The sequence below is a fragment of the Mandrillus leucophaeus genome, unplaced genomic scaffold (assembly GCF_000951045.1).
Source record: "Mandrillus leucophaeus isolate KB7577 unplaced genomic scaffold, Mleu.le_1.0 Scaffold277, whole genome shotgun sequence".
Lineage (NCBI taxonomy): Eukaryota > Metazoa > Chordata > Mammalia > Primates > Cercopithecidae > Mandrillus > Mandrillus leucophaeus.
This window is the reverse complement of record NW_012102887.1, coordinates 1,796,733-1,814,222: the sequence shown is the minus strand read 5'-3', so window position 1 is coordinate 1,814,222 and position 17,490 is coordinate 1,796,733. Positions and strand designations below refer to the sequence as shown.

The 17,490-nt window shown below is 39.6% G+C and overlaps 1 protein-coding gene across 1 annotated transcript in view; it reads left to right on the top strand.

Moving 5' to 3' along the window:
- The window catches only part of COL4A3 (collagen, type IV, alpha 3 (Goodpasture antigen)), a 161,494-nt gene that overhangs the window by 125,740 nt on the left and 18,264 nt on the right, over positions 1–17,490 (top strand). Inside the window, exons 29-41 of the mRNA XM_011984974.1 lie at positions 498–595; positions 1,154–1,304; positions 1,658–1,771; positions 3,192–3,359; positions 4,610–4,699; positions 5,059–5,193; positions 9,996–10,094; positions 10,836–10,925; positions 11,586–11,725; positions 14,013–14,139; positions 15,320–15,400; positions 15,791–15,889; positions 16,096–16,143. Coding sequence (XP_011840364.1) covers positions 498–595; positions 1,154–1,304; positions 1,658–1,771; positions 3,192–3,359; positions 4,610–4,699; positions 5,059–5,193; positions 9,996–10,094; positions 10,836–10,925; positions 11,586–11,725; positions 14,013–14,139; positions 15,320–15,400; positions 15,791–15,889; positions 16,096–16,143 — 1,440 coding nt within the window. The remainder of the gene's footprint in view (positions 1–497; positions 596–1,153; positions 1,305–1,657; positions 1,772–3,191; positions 3,360–4,609; positions 4,700–5,058; positions 5,194–9,995; positions 10,095–10,835; positions 10,926–11,585; positions 11,726–14,012; positions 14,140–15,319; positions 15,401–15,790; positions 15,890–16,095; positions 16,144–17,490) is intronic.

Below are 17,490 nucleotides of genomic sequence, written 5' to 3'. Positions count from 1 at the left end.
TTTTTGTATTTTTAGTAGAGACGGGGTTTCTCAATGTTGGTCAGGCTGGTCTCAAACTCCCAGCCTCAGGTGATCCACCCACCTTGGCCTCCCAAAGTTCTGGGATTACAGGTGTGAGCCATCGCACCTGGCCAAAAGCTCTGTATCTTAATCTAGGTCATGCTTACATGAATATATCTGTATATAAAAATCCACTTACCTGTACACTGTATGTGAAAAATACTTCAAAAACAAAGTCAACATCAGTGGTTTGAAGAATTGCTGAATCAAGATCATAGCCATACTAAACAACCAAATAGAGAAAGTTATTTTTTAAAATGGGAACCAATGTAATTTGATTTGGAACTTTTAAAAAATTGCTAATTTATCAGTTGGTTTTATTATCATTTAAACTTTCATAAAAGCATTTCTGGCTGGTTGAGAGATAAGAGAGTTACTGCTCAGAATCTTTCAATAAGACTAATCCTACAACAATGTTTATTGTTTTTTCTCTGTAGGAGACCAAGGTTTTCCAGGTACAAAAGGATCACTGGGTTGTCCTGGAAATTTGGGAGAGCCTGGGTTACCTGGAAAGCCAGGCGTCCCAGGAGCCAAGGTATGCAAAAATTCAAACTCAAACTGTCACAGAAGAGAGGGCGGGTGACCATTAATTGACCAGTTTGTATGCACCTACCTGGCAGAACACTCTAGATATAGAAATTATCAATATATTTGTAGATGATGAAGATGTTAAATTTTTTAAACGTTTCTCTGGATCGTCTTCCATTTTAGAAAGGAAAACGTAAGGTGTCAGAATGCAGATTTCATCTTGATAGCATCTTTAATCGTTTCATAAACACTTGGTGTATTTAAAATGGGACAACACTAGAAAGAAATGTGGTTAGCTACGAGAAAAATGATCAAAAGTAAAAACATCTAGATTTTTCTCTTTACAGACAATCCCACAGTCTTCTGAAAAAGTGGAGGCTACATATCCTGAAGTGTTATTAAATATAATCTTATAGAAAAGTCAGCAACTAGAGTTCAAAAAGGAAAGTTGATGGCATGGTGGTTGCTGTGCAACAGGGACTTACAGCCTCCGTAACAGAGACTAGTCAGTATCAGCGAGGATTTGGAAGCACTATATAGTAATAACATAATTTCTGTGCTATAGGGAGAACCAGCAGTAGCCATGCCTGGAGGACCAGGAACACCAGGTTTTCCAGGAGAAAGAGGCAATTCTGGGGAACATGGAGAAATTGGACTCCCTGGACTTCCGGGTCTCCCTGGAACTCCAGGAAATGAAGGGCTTGATGGACCACGAGGTACAATAGCAAGTGTCATTACTTTTCTCCACTGTTAGCTCTGCTAAAAGGCAGCAAACTGAATGTGTAGGTGTTCTAGAAATGAAGAATTCTCAATTAAAATTTCTAGTTCGAGAAATAGAATCTGTGGAGCCTAATTATTTTCCCATCCAATGTTCCTGCCCTGCATTTCTTCCTTCTTTCCTTCTTCCTTCCTTCTTTTTAAATGAGTGCCCTCTACAAAAGGTATATTAATGGCAGGAAATGTAGGTCTGATATAGGTGGGAAAAAAGTTAACAGAAGAATGATTGCTATAGCAATACCAAGACCTTAAGTTCTAGCACCTGGGTATAATCGTGTGCTTTGTTTTGCAGGAGATCCAGGGCAGCCTGGACCACCTGGAGAACAAGGACCCCCAGGAAGGTGCATAGAGGGTCCTAGGGGAGCCCAAGGACTTCCAGGCTTAAATGGATTGAAAGGGCAACAAGGTAGGAGAAGGGCATCAAAACTGGCCACCAGATGGGCAGGAGACATGAGACTCTTGCTCTGTGCTTTGCTGCTTAACATGGGAACTGTCCAGCAACAAGTCCTGACCACTGTTCAATGAGAAATACTTCAGAAGCGTAAACCTTGCTGTCATGGGTTTGTTGCACACAGTAGTGTGTACCACCTATAAAGGAAGAAATCTGAAGTTAATATAGTGAATTGCTTTGTGTCTTTTATGCAAGAAAAATATGAATGCTGAAGACAGCGAGAGATTGGTGTGTGTTTACATATATTTAGATATATATAAATTCTCAGAAAACATTTTACCTTTAATACTTTTCATAAGGATATTAAAGTGGTAAATTTATCCTTATTATTAAAATGTGGTAAATGTATGCAATGATACCAGTTTAAAAACTTATAAACTAAACTATGTAGTTGATTGTTTTACACACAATATAAAAGAAAAAACATGAAAATAAATCTAAATGATGCAGGCTAGATGTTTCAGATGATGGAAAACTTACTTTATGTTTTTGGATCCTCTCAATCAGATCTGATGAACTATTCCTGGAAAAATTTACTTAGGAATCAGTTAATGTCTGTGGTCTATCATATTGCTTATATGTTCACAAATACATTTTTGACCAAGACCTTAACTGTTACAGTGGCATTATTATTGTTTCCAGAGGCATCCAGTGACTTACCTCTATGTGAACGGCTCTGTATGTCTTCTGCAGGATACAGAGTGAGCAGCACTCATAAGGTGCAGTCCCAGAATGTGTCTGCAGGACTAGAAAATAGATATAAAGACTACACTTGTATTACTGCATGAGTCATTGGAGCAGAGAATGTTAGAGCCAGAAGGGAGCTCAGAAATTTTACAGAGGGGACATTAAATACATACACGTGCGTGCGCATGCGCGCGCGCGCGCACACACACACACACACACACACACACACACACACACACACAAACGTGTGCAGGCATAAGTGCGCAGTTACCCCAAATCACAAAGCTAAATATTTACAGCCATAAAATATTTCTAAAGTGGCCAGGCTCTGTGGCTCATGCCTGTAATCCCAGCACTTTGGGAGGCCAAGGTGGGCAGATCACTTGAGGTCAGGAGTTTGAGACCAGCCTGGCCTGCGTGGCAAAACCCCATCTCTACTAAAAAGACAAAAATTAGCCACGCGTTATAGTGCATGCCTGTAGTCCCAGCTACTTGGGAGGCTGAGGCAGGAGAATCACTTGAACCAGGGAGGCGGAGGTTGCAGTGAGCCGAGATCGCACCACTGCAATCCAGCCTGGAAGACAGAGGGAGACTCCATCTTAAAAATATATATATATATATTTCTGAAGTTAGGAGGGGAAAGCATTTGTGGGTTAATTAATTAATTCATTCATTTATTCATACACAGGCAGAAGAGGTAAAATGGGGCCAAAGGGAGACCCAGGAATTCCAGGTTTGGATAGATCAGGATTTCCTGGAGAAACTGGATCACCGGGAATGTCAGGTCATCAAGGCGAGATGGGACCACCGGGTCAAAAAGGATATCCAGGAAATCCAGGAATTTTAGGGCTACCAGGTATCCTTTTTTGTGTTTCTATTTTTCTTCTTATTTCCTCTTCCTCTTAAGGTGGCTCTGTCAACTGTACATAGGCATATGCTTTTGACTCTACAATTTTACTTAATATAACGTTTTCCTTCTAAATTATTTGTAAGAAACCAGGGGCCATGTTGCAGGGAAACGGTGGTGGCTAGATGAACACATTTCACAATTACCCAGAATGTGGCTATTTTTGCTGTGTAATCCTTTTTATATACGACTACTATAATATGTTTGCTAGTATTTTGTTGAGAATTTTTGCATTTATATTGAGAAGGGATATTGGTCTGTTGTGTTCTTGTGATATCTTTGGTTTTGGTGTCAGGGTAATGCTGGTCTGATAGAACAAGCTGGGAAGTGTTTCCTCCTCTTGTATTTTCTGTAACAGTTTGTGAAGAATTGATGCTCCTTAAACATTTGGTAGAATTCACCAGTGAAGTTATCTGGGTCTGGGTATTTCTTTGTGGGAAGTCTCTAAATGACTAATTCAATCTCTTCATTTCTTATAGGTATGTTCAGGTTTTCTATTTCTTCTGGAATCAGTTTTGGTATTCTGTCTCTCTAGAAACTTGTCCATTTTGTCTAAGTTATCTGATTTGTTGACATAGAGTTGTTAATCGTATTTCTGTATAATTGTTTTAATTTCATGGCTATGTTTATTGTTTATATGTTTGGGGAGAATATTCTGTTCCCTCATGGTATAAGGACCTCACTGATCTCCCCTCCGGAAAAGAGGCTAAAATAACTTAATCAATACATTATCTTTTCATTCATCTTATTGGGCTACTATCACATGCCAGCATTCTTCTAGGCCCTAGAGACACATCAGTCAGTAGACAAGTCTCCCCTTCTCATAGTAGAGGAGCAATAATAGAAATATTTAAAATCTAAGTTCAATTTGAGACAAGTGTTATGGAGAAAATAAAGTGAAGGGATATAATAGAAAGTGACTCGTCAGGGGCTGGGAGGATGGAATGCTACAAAACTTCCACATATTCTATCCTCATCCATGCATATGATTTGCTACCAATCACTTCTACATAGATGAGTTTAAAAGACCATTTACTGACCCATCTCCTAGACTAATACAGTAATTTTACTTTGTACAGAGGCCATTTTTTTCAACTCCCAATCTCTACTTCTAAGTATAATTTATTTTAGTATATAGAATATTTTGCTTTTCTCACTCTGTACAACATGTGCTGCTTTGTGCTAATTCGTTTCCATAGGTGAAGGTGGAGTGGTTGGGATGATGGGCTTTCCTGGAGCCACTGGCCCTCCGGGATCCCCTGGGAACCCAGGCATGCCAGGGCAGAGGGGTAAGTGATGGAATATCTTTCTAAATAGCAGGAAGCATAAACAATGTTCATTTATTTTGCAGCAAAAAAAGTTATGTTTCTTTGGAGGGAAAAATAGTTCTGAGAGAGCAGCAGTATTTGATTTTGCTGTTTTCTGTGTTCCTTTTTTCCATTTGAATGGAATCCTGTTTTCTCCCTGCAGGCTTCTACCACTACCCTTATGAGGCTGCCTGCATGGGGAAAGTATTTATCAAGTTCTCAGCATTGTTAGACTTTTTTGTTTGATTTTTTTCTGTTTTATCGTAAGCACTGCCAACTTTTTAATCCCTATGAACTACTTGAAGAATTAAGGACCTGATGTTGTTACTTCTGTCTGTTAGGGAGCCTTGGAATTCCAGGAGTAAAGGGCCAGAGAGGAACCCCAGGAGCCAAGGGGGAACAAGGAGATAAAGGAAACCCTGGGCCTTCTCAGATATCCCACGTAATAGGGGACAAAGGAGAACCAGGTCTCAAAGGTAAAGAACTGCTTGTTTGGAATCAGGACATCAGAGCTGATTCTCGGGCTAATAAATTATCCAGGCAAATCCCTTTAATTGACAAATAAGGACAGTGAGGACCAGTGTTTAGTTACCTGCCCGTCACACAGCCGGTTTGTGGCTGAGCAGGCACTAGAACTGAGTCACCTTCCACGACATGTTGCCTCCTCGATGCGTGACATTTTTATTTCTAAGTTAATTCTGCATTTTGATTTGCTATATTTAAATCATCAGCAGTCAGTTTTTAAATTATAAGCCTCAAAACTCCCTCTTTGCCAAGTATGGGGAAAATTAAACCCTTAAAAAAATTCCACATTATAAAAGTTTTCAGGCTGATGTTGAAATCTCCTTCTCAAATGCAACTTTATTCTGTAGACTACCAGGAGAATATTTTCTGATTCCATCTAAAAACTTCTTCTCCTGTTCAAAATCCTTTGGAGAATAATTAATAAAAAGAAATGCTCCAGTGAAAATGTAACCCTTTGAAAGACTGTTGTTAGATGTGGTTCTTAAGCTAAAATTCAAATGCATTCACATCATTTCAAGTTATTTGGGCACTTTTTTGGTAGTTTTTGTGATATGATCATTACAGCCAGTATAAAACTAAACTTTCAGAAGCCCTCCCTTGTGGTCTTGACTTGACCAAATGTAATCCCAAGCAACTTTAGAAAAACAGAGAACTGTTGGGAAAAATACTACATTTGCAGATCAGACTCTCATAGCAGGAAAGGAATAAAAGAAAAATGTGTCATAGCAAGAGCGCAATAAAAGAAAAATGTGTTTGCGGTTGCAAAACCATGTTAAATTTTGAGACATTTGAAATGACTTTTGAGAAATGAGACTGTATTCAACAAATATTTATATGTGTGGCACATAAGGATGTAACAAACCTTCACATGTACTGCCAAACCTAAAAAAAAAAAAAAAAAAAAAAAAAAAAAAAAAATATCTGCACAGGGTGCTGTAGACCACAATATAAAGGCTGACTAACTGGCAAGTTAGGAAGTAAAAGCCTTCTGGGTAGTCCCCATCTAACCTGGTGTCGAAGAGACAGTTTAGTTCTGGTACAAAAAGAGTATTGCATTTCATTTTTAGCACTGAAAAAGAAAGTAATGTGACTTTTATAAAACTCTGCTAGGACTAGTCTAAGCCAAGATATGAAAAAAAAAAAAAAAATACTGGCACCAATCTCCAGTCCTCATAAACTGTCTGCATAGACACCACTTCACTAGACTATTTTAGATTATTTAAGTAGTGTTAGAAGCATTCTGGAAAAAAATATGAATAGCATATCTCTGCCTACATAAGCAGAAATTTGGCTCTCACAGTATAAATGTGCTGTGAGTACTAATTTGCAATTGAAGAATTCCTTTTGTGAAGTACAGAAGGACACATGCTATGGGGCTATTTCTATGCTTCCAACAAAACTCTTTTACTCACCCAAAGTAGAGTATGCATCCAGGCTGTTCTGTATGTTTTCTTCAGGCTTTTCAAATGCATAACCAAGGGACACAGATTGAAGAATAACAAACAAAAGAACCTGTATCTAGGCCTCCCTAATTTCAATATGATCCATTTGTTTTTCCTAAATCTGAATTTCTGACTTAAAGCTATTCACTTCACATGTGGAAGAGATATTGAATATACAGAGAAGCACAATAAGAAGTCACTATCCTCTCCACAAAGAGTCTGCGTGGGAGACTTAGGCATATGTAGAAAAAGATAATAAAGAACGCAAGGGGCAAATTAGTATGCTATATTATTTAACAATGACCTAAGGAACATTTACCATGTGCAAGTACTGTTCCAAGTTTTACAACTATTGACTCATTTAATCCTCACAATAACCCTAGGAGTAGGCTGGGCACGGTGGCTCACAGCTGTAATCCCAGTATTTTGGGAGGCCAAGGCGGGTGGATCACCTGAAGTCAGGAGTTCAATACCAGCCTGGCCAACCTGGCAAAACCCCATCTCTACTAAAAATACAAAAATTAGCTGGGTGTGGTGGCGAGCGCCTGTAATCCCAGCTACTCAGGAGGCTGAGGCAAGAGAATCACTTGAACCTGGGAGGTGAAGGTTGCAATGAGCTGAGATTGTGCCACTGCATTCCAGTCTGGGCAACAGAGTAAGACTCTGTCTCAAAAAATAAATAAATACATAACCCTAGGAGTAGGTACTGCTATTGCAATCATCCCATTTTACATATGGGGAAATAGGGAGGTGAAGTTACTTGCCCAGTGTCACTCTGATAGGAAATGGCAGAGATGGGCCTCACACTTGGCCTCCTCACTGTGCTGCCAGAGCTCCACAGGAGTAGAGGGAAGCAGAAAATACAGCAACTAGGATAGTCAGTGAAACCTCCGTGAAAGAGGATTTAAATGTCAAATAAGATTCAGATGAACAAATAAAATTCTTGGCTTAAAATCTTTCCAAGGCTCCCTGTGCTTTGAGAATTGGAACTTAGACTGACATACAAGTTTATTCACCACTTGCACTTGGCCTGTCTCTCCAGCCACATGAGATTTAGGTACTCAATAATTACTTTTTACTTCATAATACCTATGGACTAGGCATTTTGCTATGTCTTGATTATACAGAGGTGAACAAAGCAGACTTTAGTTTCCTAGTCATGATGAAAGTTACAGTTTAGTGGGGGAAAGAGTCATAATGGGTCCATAAACATTTTCCATTTAGGCTAGGTAGTAAGTATCTCAGGCTTTGTGGATCACATATGGTCCCTGTTGCATCTTCTTCTTTGCTTTTGTTTTTAACAACCTTTTAAAAATGTAAAAACCACCGGGCATGGTGGCTAACGCCTGTAAATCCCAGCACTTTGGGAGGCTGAGGCGGGCGGATCATGAGGTCAAGAGATTGAGACCATCCTGGCCAACATAGTGAAACCCCAACTCTAATAAAAATACAAAAATTAGCCAGGCATGGTGGCCCACACCTGTAATCCCAACTACTCAGGAGGCTGAGGTAGGAGAATCACTTGAACCCGGGAGGTGAAGGTTGCAGTGAGCCGAGATTATGCCACTGCACTCTAGCCTGGTGACAAAGCAAGACTCCGTCTCAAAAGAAAAAAAAAAGTAAAACCCGTCTTAACTCGCAAGCCATACAAAACCAAGCCAGATTCAGCCTGAAAGCTGTATTTTGCCAACCCCTAAAAAACTGAAGTAAACAAACAGACTAAACAGTATATATATCTTTTCAGATTGCAATCAACGACATAAAAGGAAAAAACGAAGGTTGTAAAACAAAACAATCTAACTCCCTGATACTCATCACTCCTTTCTACATGCTGTTTTACTGTCTGGGAATCCTGTCTCACTCCAGACCTTCTTCACCCAATTAGTTTTCATTTGGTCTTCAAGACTGAGCTAAAAAATACTACCTCTTCCAGAAATTCTTCCCTGTAGCATATTGTGCCCAACTCTAGCACAGCGTTTATCTGCCTGGATGATAATTGTTTGTTTACTTGGCTGTCTCCCCAGTTAAACACTAAAAACTCGGGGGAAGAGAACATGATGATTTATCTCTCCGGTGCTCAGCACAAGACCTATTTATTAATTAGATGCTCCATCCATATGTGAATGAATAAGTACATATGCAGGAAAAGAGCCAAGGGAAGTGAATCTGCTTGAGAAAAAGCACAAAGGCAGGCCATGGACAGATTGTAGAACGCTTCATGCTGCCGAAGGAGTTTGCAATTTACTCTGTAGGTAATAGATCCAGTGACTATTTATTTATTTATTTCGAGACGGAGTCTCGCTCTGTCACCCCGGCTGGAGTGTGATGGCACAATCTCGGCTCACTGCAAACTCCGCCTCCTAGGTTCAAGTGATTCTCTTGCCTCAGCCTCCCAAGTAGCTGGGATTACAGGTGTGTACCATCAAACCAGCTAATTTTGATATTTTTAGTAGAGACGGGGTTTCACCATGTTGGCCAGGCTGGTCTCGAACTTCTGACCTCAAATGATCCACCCACCTCAGCCTCCCAAACTGCTGGGATTACAGACATGAGTCACCACACCCAGCCCAATGACTATTTATGAAAAGGAGAAGAGTATGATCAAAGACATGTTTCAGGGAAAGTAGAATGGTTTCCTGGGACGTTTATAAGCTTTCCAGACATGCAGAACCGGATTCAAATCCAAGTGTTATTAACTGATGGACAGTGTGATTCTGGCCTTTGACTTACCTAATACTTAATGATTATAATTTTAATACATGGATTGAGAATAGAATCATCTAGATGAGAATAGTGTAGTAGATAACACTTTGTCTTTGCTATTAAAAAATGAAGAGATATTTAGGCTGCTAATTCTTAAAATGTTGTTTTAAACAGCACATATTAAGATCATTGCTAGTGTTCACTGAGGAATAACTTATGCCAGGCACTGTGCTAATGCCTAACACATTTTATTTCATTTAATCCTCTTCTCTAAAAGATAGAAGCCCAAATCCGCCCATGCTCTTAACATATATGCTACGCTGTACAACAATAATATGCCATTGGTTTAAACCAGGATGTGGATGGGTCTGACAAAATTTTAACCTGCATTTTTGATACTTGGTTTTTTGTTTTGGGGGGTATTTTTGAGATGGAGTCTCGCTCTGTCGCCCAGGCTGGAGCACAGTGGCACGATCTCAGCTCACTTCAACCTCTGTCTCCCAGGTTCAAGTGATTCTCCTGCCTCAGCCTCCCACGTAACTGGGATTACAGGCACCTGCCACCACACCCGGCTAATTTTCTTGTTAATACCTGGTTTCTAACTTTAGGATTCGCAGGAAATCCAGGTGAGAAAGGAAACAGAGGCGTTCCAGGGATGCCAGGTTTAAAAGGCCTCAAAGGACTACCTGGACCAGCAGGACCACCAGGTACAGCTGATTCTCAAATAGAAAAATATCACATTTTACACTTTCCTACATCTAAAGTAATAAACGTTGTTTCTAGACTTATTGGGTTTAAATATCAGTTCTGTTCTGATAGTGTTCCAGCAAAATTTGCTACTAAATTAACAGGAAGGTGTTGATAGTTGGTGTGTAGTTAACTTATATTAACCTACAAATAGTTCCATTTTGTCCTCAAAATTTCATTCTGAAATTGCTGGTATGTATTATAAATTATAATTCATCACCATATCACATATCAGAGATGAAAATTAGAGAATGCCTTAGAAGTTTTCAGGTTTGCATCTTTCTTTTTTAAAGCAAGTAACTGAGTTTACAAAATAATTTTTAAATAATTACAGTATCCCACCATTCCTATAACCACCTCAGTAACAAAATATATTACATGGCAATAACACTTCAGGATGCAGTTGGAAATATATTACCATATGGTTGCAGGAGCCCACTTTTTCCTGCTGGTGTTGGTCCTAGGATGATTTTAGTGTTTGAAACCCAGGCCTGCTGACAAGAATCTAACTTTCTTTAGTTTTACATGTTCCGGGTCCCTAGTTCCCTCCTTATTTAAAGGAAAAGGGACAGCTAGACAATGCCAAAACCAGCTGGTCTGGCTGTTCTGGATTCATTCATGCATGCAAGCAACAAGTATTTAATAAACACATACTATGACCAGAAACTGTGCAGGGCAATAACTATTTATTTATTCTGAAGGCCCCAGAGGAGATTTGGGCAGCACTGGGAATGCTGGAGAACCAGGACTACGTGGTATACCAGGAAGCATGGGGAACATGGGCATGCCAGGTAATGTGTAAGGTCCTGTTACAAGCCCACAAGCTCATGATGAGTGAGGATTCCAGATTTTCTGTGTTGTGTACTGTTTTGGTTTTCCACTTGGTAGAAAACTTATATTAAAAAACTAGATTTGTGGGGCCAAGTGCAGTGGCTCATACCTGTAATCCCAGCACTGTGGGAGGCTGAGACAGGCGGATCACCTGAGGTCAGGAGTTTGAGAGCAGCCTGGCCAACACAGCGAAACCCTATCTCTACAAAAAAATATTAAAAAATTAGCTGGGTGTAGTGGTGCACACCTGTAGTCCCAGTTACACGGGAGGCTGAGGCAGGAGAATCGCTTGAACCCAAGAGGCGGAGGTTGCAGTGAGCTGAGGTCACGCCACTGCACTCCAGCATGGGCGACAGAGTGAGACTCCATCTCAATAAAAACCAACAACAACAACAAAACTAGATTTGCTATTAGACAAATATACAGTGTGCAATTAGAATATGGGTGAGAACAAAATAAATATTGATGTTATATAATAATCATCCATTGTTAACTACCTGATGCATTTGTAATTCTGAAAAAGCCATTCTTGGGAGAAAACTTATGCGAAAGTGAAAAGTAGAAAACTTCAAGATCCTCATGTTTATCTATTTTACTCGATGTTTTCCCCCTAATTTCAGGTTCTAAAGGAAAAAGGGGAACTTTGGGATTCCCAGGTCGAGCAGGAAGACCAGGCCTCCCAGGTATTCACGGTCTCCAGGGAGATAAGGGAGAGCCGGGTTATTCAGAAGGTACAAGGCCAGGACCACCAGGACCAACGGTATATAGGCCACTGAAATATTTACATTTTGGTGGTGGAGTGAGTGCCTTGAAAAATACCAACAAGTACCCAGATTCAGTGTGGGCAGAGAAAATTGAAACTATTACTATAATTTCAGACAGTTATTTGGATTTTTAAAATCCTGTCTCCACAACTGAGGACGCTTGTCTGTCACAGAGCTGTCAACTTCTGAAAGCCTCTTTCAGTCACCAAGAAATTTCCACACTGTCCCTGCAATTTAGGTGTGCTGCCAGAAGAAGGCAGTGATTACAGGCCCATAAAATCAGATGGGACAGTGGATTTTTTTCTTGTGATACAAAGTGGCCTGTTTCTGCTGTACTCATCTCATGTAGACTTAGAAAAATAAATTTCCAAACCTTCTAATAAAAAACACTTGTCTTACTAAGACTAACAAAAGATACAAAATAAAATAACTTTACAGCATCATTAGAAAGCAAACAAAATCCTAAGATACATACATTTATCTTTCTTGTTTTAGAACTTTGGCCGGGCGCGGTGGCTCAAGCCTGTAATCCCAGCACTTTGGGAGGCCGAGACGGGCGGATCACGAGGTCAGGAGATCGAGACCATGCTGGCTAACACGGTGAAACCCCGTTTCTACTAAAAAATACAAAAAAAAAAATTAGCCGGGCGAGGTGGCGGGCGCCTGTAGTCCCAGCTACTGGGGAGGCTGAGGCAGGAGAATGTCGTGAACCCAGGAGGCGGAGCTTGCAGTGAGCTGAGATCCGGCCACTGCACTCCAGCCTGGGCGACAGAGTGAGACTCCGTCTCAAAAAAAAAAAAAAAAAAAAAGAACTTTTTCTGCATAATGGAATGGAAATACTCAATCTTGTTTCAATGTTTTCAGTGTTCGTGCTCTGTCAAATTGAGGTTGGATGTTAAAGCCCTTTTTTTACTACAGTGTTATACAAAGCAGCAACCAAATGTTTCAATAGGGCTCAGTGGCTTTCTTAGGTTTATTCTCTTCCCAATTTTCTGAGTACAGCTCTCACATTAAAAGCTAGAGATAGACCAAAAGAGAATGATTAATAGAAGTTCCTATAAGCAGAGGTTACTAACGTGGGATTCCATGGACCAGTGGGAAAATCTATGGGATCCCAAGAAGCCCAGCAACCTCTAGAAACTAAATGCGAAATGTTTGAAAATGTTTTTGTAGGGGAGAGTCTATCTTTCAGATTTAGATTTTTAGATTTTCAACAGTATATGACTCCAACATATAAAAATTATTACTTAGGGAACCTTCTCCCTCTTTTTGGAGACAATAAAATATCACCTTTCCTAAATATTTCCACCAGCTACAGTCTCCAGTAGTATTTGCTAAAACAAGAAAAAAATTTAGACACTACACAGACCCAAGAAAGCAACTGTTTTTTCACTTGGAGCACAGACAAATGTCTTTGTTTTTTATATTTAGATTAAGTCCTCAGAAAACCTGAGATTGCTTCCACTGAGATATTTGCTCAACGAGAAATCCTGTTTGACTTCACACTCAGTTAATTGATAGTTTCATTTAGATTTAAAGTTTTCACCAGGTAACCACCAGAATAAATTTTTAGAACTGTGCATTGTACACAAAATGAGCTGGTTTTATCATGTCAGCAAAATGAGAGTAACAGAGTAGTATATTTTAATTGGCTACCATAGAAATTTTGTAAATCTTTACCAAACCTGTATGTTCTGGTTGGTCTTAAAACTGAAGTGAAGATTTAATGAACATTAAATCATTGGAAGGCTTTTAAAACATATGATTGACATATTTGCATGCATAGTATTTGTAGGATATATCTTTATTTAGTCTATTTCTATTTCTTTCTTACTCCCAGCTACTCATCACATTATATATTTGTATGATTATTTAATATCTATCTACTTACTGGTCTCTGAAGCTCCATGAAAGCAGGGACTCTGTAAGCCATAAATCTATATAGGTTACCATTATATCCTGGTAAAAGCCAGCTTTCTGGGTATGCTACTAGTGCAGTCACAGAGGTCCTGTGCTAAGAAGGGCCTCCACACTTGGTCTGATGCTATGCTGTTGCTGTCTTGAAATTCACTTTAAGTTTTAAGGGAAGCTGCATTTTCATTTTGCGCTGGGCCCCATAAACCATGTGGCCATCTTATTCCCAGCACCTATCACAGTGCTGGCAGATAGCAGATACTAAATATGAATTGACGAATGAATGAATTAGTGAATAAAGTTTACGTTGAATTCTAACCACATATCCTGCTTATATGAGAATTTTAAAGGTATTTGACTACATTTAAGGGGGATCCAGGACTGCCGGGTGAAATGGGAAAGAAAGGAGAAATGGGGCAACCTGGCCCACCTGGATATTCAGGGCCTGCTGGACCTGAGGGAGCCCCTGGAAGTCCTGGAAGTCCTGGCCTCCCAGGTAAGGTTTGGGTTTACAATTCTAAAAGCTGGAAGCATTACTCAGAGTATAGCCCTCCTGAAATCACTGTGGTAAACAGAAAGCTATTTATACTTTTATGCTGCAGTTGCTTTTATTCAACTTTGAACTTCAAATTCTAACACTAAGAAACAGGGAATTCATTAAGAGAGCCCAATTTTACTAATCAGCCCATTTGGTGGACTGAAATATAAAAATATGTTCCTGTAAACAACACTTTTGAAGAACTGTCTCAACAAATTCAGCCCAAGGATACAAAATGTTAGCCGCTGTACAATTGTAATGTTTGTATTAGTTTGTTCAGTCTTCCATAGTGAATACCACAGACTAGGTGGCTTATACTACACTTGATGTTAGCCAGAAGGCTGAGAAGTGAATAGGTGGCTTAAACTACTGACGTTTATTTTCTCACAGTTTCAGCAGCTCCGAATCTGTGATCAAGCTGTCGGCAGCATTGGTTTCCTCTAGGGCCCCTGTTCTTGGCTGGTGGATGGCTATCTTCTTCCTGTGTTTTCCAAGCGTCTTAATCTTCTTTTCTTATAAAGACACCACACGATATTGGATTAGGGTCCACCCTACTGACCTCATTTTAATTTAGTTACCTCTTTACCAGCCCTATCCCCAAATACAGAGTCACGTTCCAAAGTACTGAAGGTTAGGACTTCAACATATGAATCTGGGAACACCACAATTCAAACTACAACACTGTGCTGTGACTCTTTTTCGAACCCATTTCTGGATTGAATTTTGGTTTTCTTGCTTATTAGCTTACAATTCAGGTTTAGGGTTTTGTTTCATTAAAAACAACTGTGAAACTATTAGGTTGCAGATTCAGGTCTTACTTAAATACAATAAACTACCTGTTCAAATACAGAAAGTTCAATAAATTTGCGTTTAACTCACAATTAAAATAAAATTGCATATTGAGTGGTGCTTGTGGTTGGTGTACACACATCTTTGAAAGTGATTTGCCACATCTCTGCATGTGGTTCTCCGGGAAAAAAGCAGCCTGGACAAAACCATGGGGTGACCTTGTAACAAGAGAGCTTCCTTAAGGCCAGCGTGAGCATGGTTGACTATAAAAACAGACCGTTTCAGTCACAGTTGTAATCGTTTATCTTTTGGTGATCTTTTTTCTTCCTTCCCCTCTCTTCATTTCTAGGAAAGCCAGGTCCTCATGGTGATTTGGGTTTTAAAGGAATCAAAGGCTTCCCGGGCCCTCCAGGAATCAAAGGCCCTCCAGGTTTCATTTTTGTACTTTCTCTCTTTCCTTTTCATGTGGGAGGCACACTTTCTCCTGAGGTGTGGATTTCTGTAAACCTACTACTCTATAGAAGGTAGCTCCTAGTTACTCAGTATCCAGACAAAAATGAAAAAAAAAAAAAATGAGGTTAGATATTTCTATCTATTTAATTCAAATATTTGGCAACCTATTCCAAACTGATAATCCTCATGATAATAGTAATCTGTACGTGGTTTTCCCTAGGAACATAGCTTCACATAGCTACAGTTCTGAAAAATAGCCTCTTTAACACAATTCCACACATCTCCCTGGTATTCCCATTAGGCCATTGGCAAGAAATAAATCCTCTTTCTGTATATCATAGTTTTAGGCTTTTTTTTTTTTTTCCAGGTCTTCCAGGATTCCCAGGATCTCCTGGACCAATGGGTGTAAGAGGTGACCAAGGACGTGATGGAATTCCTGGTCCAGCCGGAGAAAAGGGAGAAACGGGTACAATTTGCTCATTATCTTTGATCCACTAGTTTTATTTTGGATAGAATCATTAGTAACAGTGTAATCCTTTGCTGCTCTAAAGATTTTTCTCCGATAGAACTGATTATCTTTAACATGTTTTTGGTGTGTACTAAACTTCTGTCATAGACATATAATATAATGAAATTGACCAAATATTAACATGCCAAGATTATCTCTTTCAGGTTTATTGCGGGCCCCTCCAGGCCCAAGAGGGAACCCGGGTGCTCAAGGTAAGCAGTTCTTCTTCCCTGTCCTAATGTACACATTTTCAAGGAGAGAAAGCAGTTGAACATGCCTGAAATATAAATAAGCTTAACCTAGCAAATTAAAGATGTTCCAATGGCAATATAGAAGGATATTTATCATCTTGGTCTTCAATTTTAAATGTATACTTATTACCATCACAACAAATGGAATGAATTAGAAACTCTGATTCGATTTTGGAATTTCCTACTAAGAAAGTCTTGAAAAGTAAAAAGGATTCTTCTGTATATGTCTTGCTGTTGTTAGCATGGTTTAAAGGTACCACCTCCTAAAAGGTGAAGGTGGAACTGATGGGTTCTCAGTGAGCATCTGTCCCTGCTGTTCTGAGGCACAGGAGTAATCCAAATCCTTTCCCACCTATATCTTCTTAGGTCTGATTCCAACTCCCAGATCCAGCTTGCGGTCCATGCTATTGTTTATTAAAGGCTACCCAGAGAGTCTCTCAACATCTCAGACATGGCAGTTTACTGAACATGTCATTCAGAGTATTTCAAGTTTTTTGTTTGGCAGGCCGCAACTCTGGATTTCTCATATCAGTGCTTTACAAGATAAACAGCTTCTTTTAACTCTTTTCCATTTTCTAGTCAAACCTTCCAGGAGAAACATCAGATTGTCTGCACATTTCATTGACCTGTCTCAGCCATGGGTCCTGTGAATGGGAGCATTTCATTAGCAAAGAGGCTTAGCACACTGAAGGGCCCTAGTTATTGATGCTCATGCGAACCAGCAAAGAATAGCTCGATGCCAATGAGAAACTCAGTCGGGCAGGAACCACTTTTGACAAAACAGTTAAAGTGTAAAAGTAGACAAGAGCTGTTCTCTCCCATTTGTTTCTTACTGGTTTGATTGTTCTTTTGGTTGAGCTCAGTCTTCCCACATCTCTCAGAACTCTCCTTTACCAATGAGCATGAAGGCTTTTCCTGTTCCACGGTGTAGCTTTAGAATTGTGGTCAAAAGGAGAGTTGCTCTTCATGTTCCCAGGCTAACTCACAGTTTAACCATTTGGAATGAGAACACTAGCTTTTAAGTGGAAATAAAATTTGGTATAAAACGGTCATACCTTAGGTTTAAAAGCCTTAAAACTAACCAATAGCCTAATTATGTAAGTGAATGATTATGCACCTCAATCCCTCTAGGATAACTAAATATGGAGAAGAGTTCATTGAGACTTGGAAGGTATGAATCCTTTTAATTAGTTTATTCTCCAAAATCCTAAAATGAAATCATATTGCAGAGCATGTAATCATTTTAATGAACATGAAATATATAATCCAAGCCATCTTGGTGCTTCAGGTCATTGCCATGCAAATACA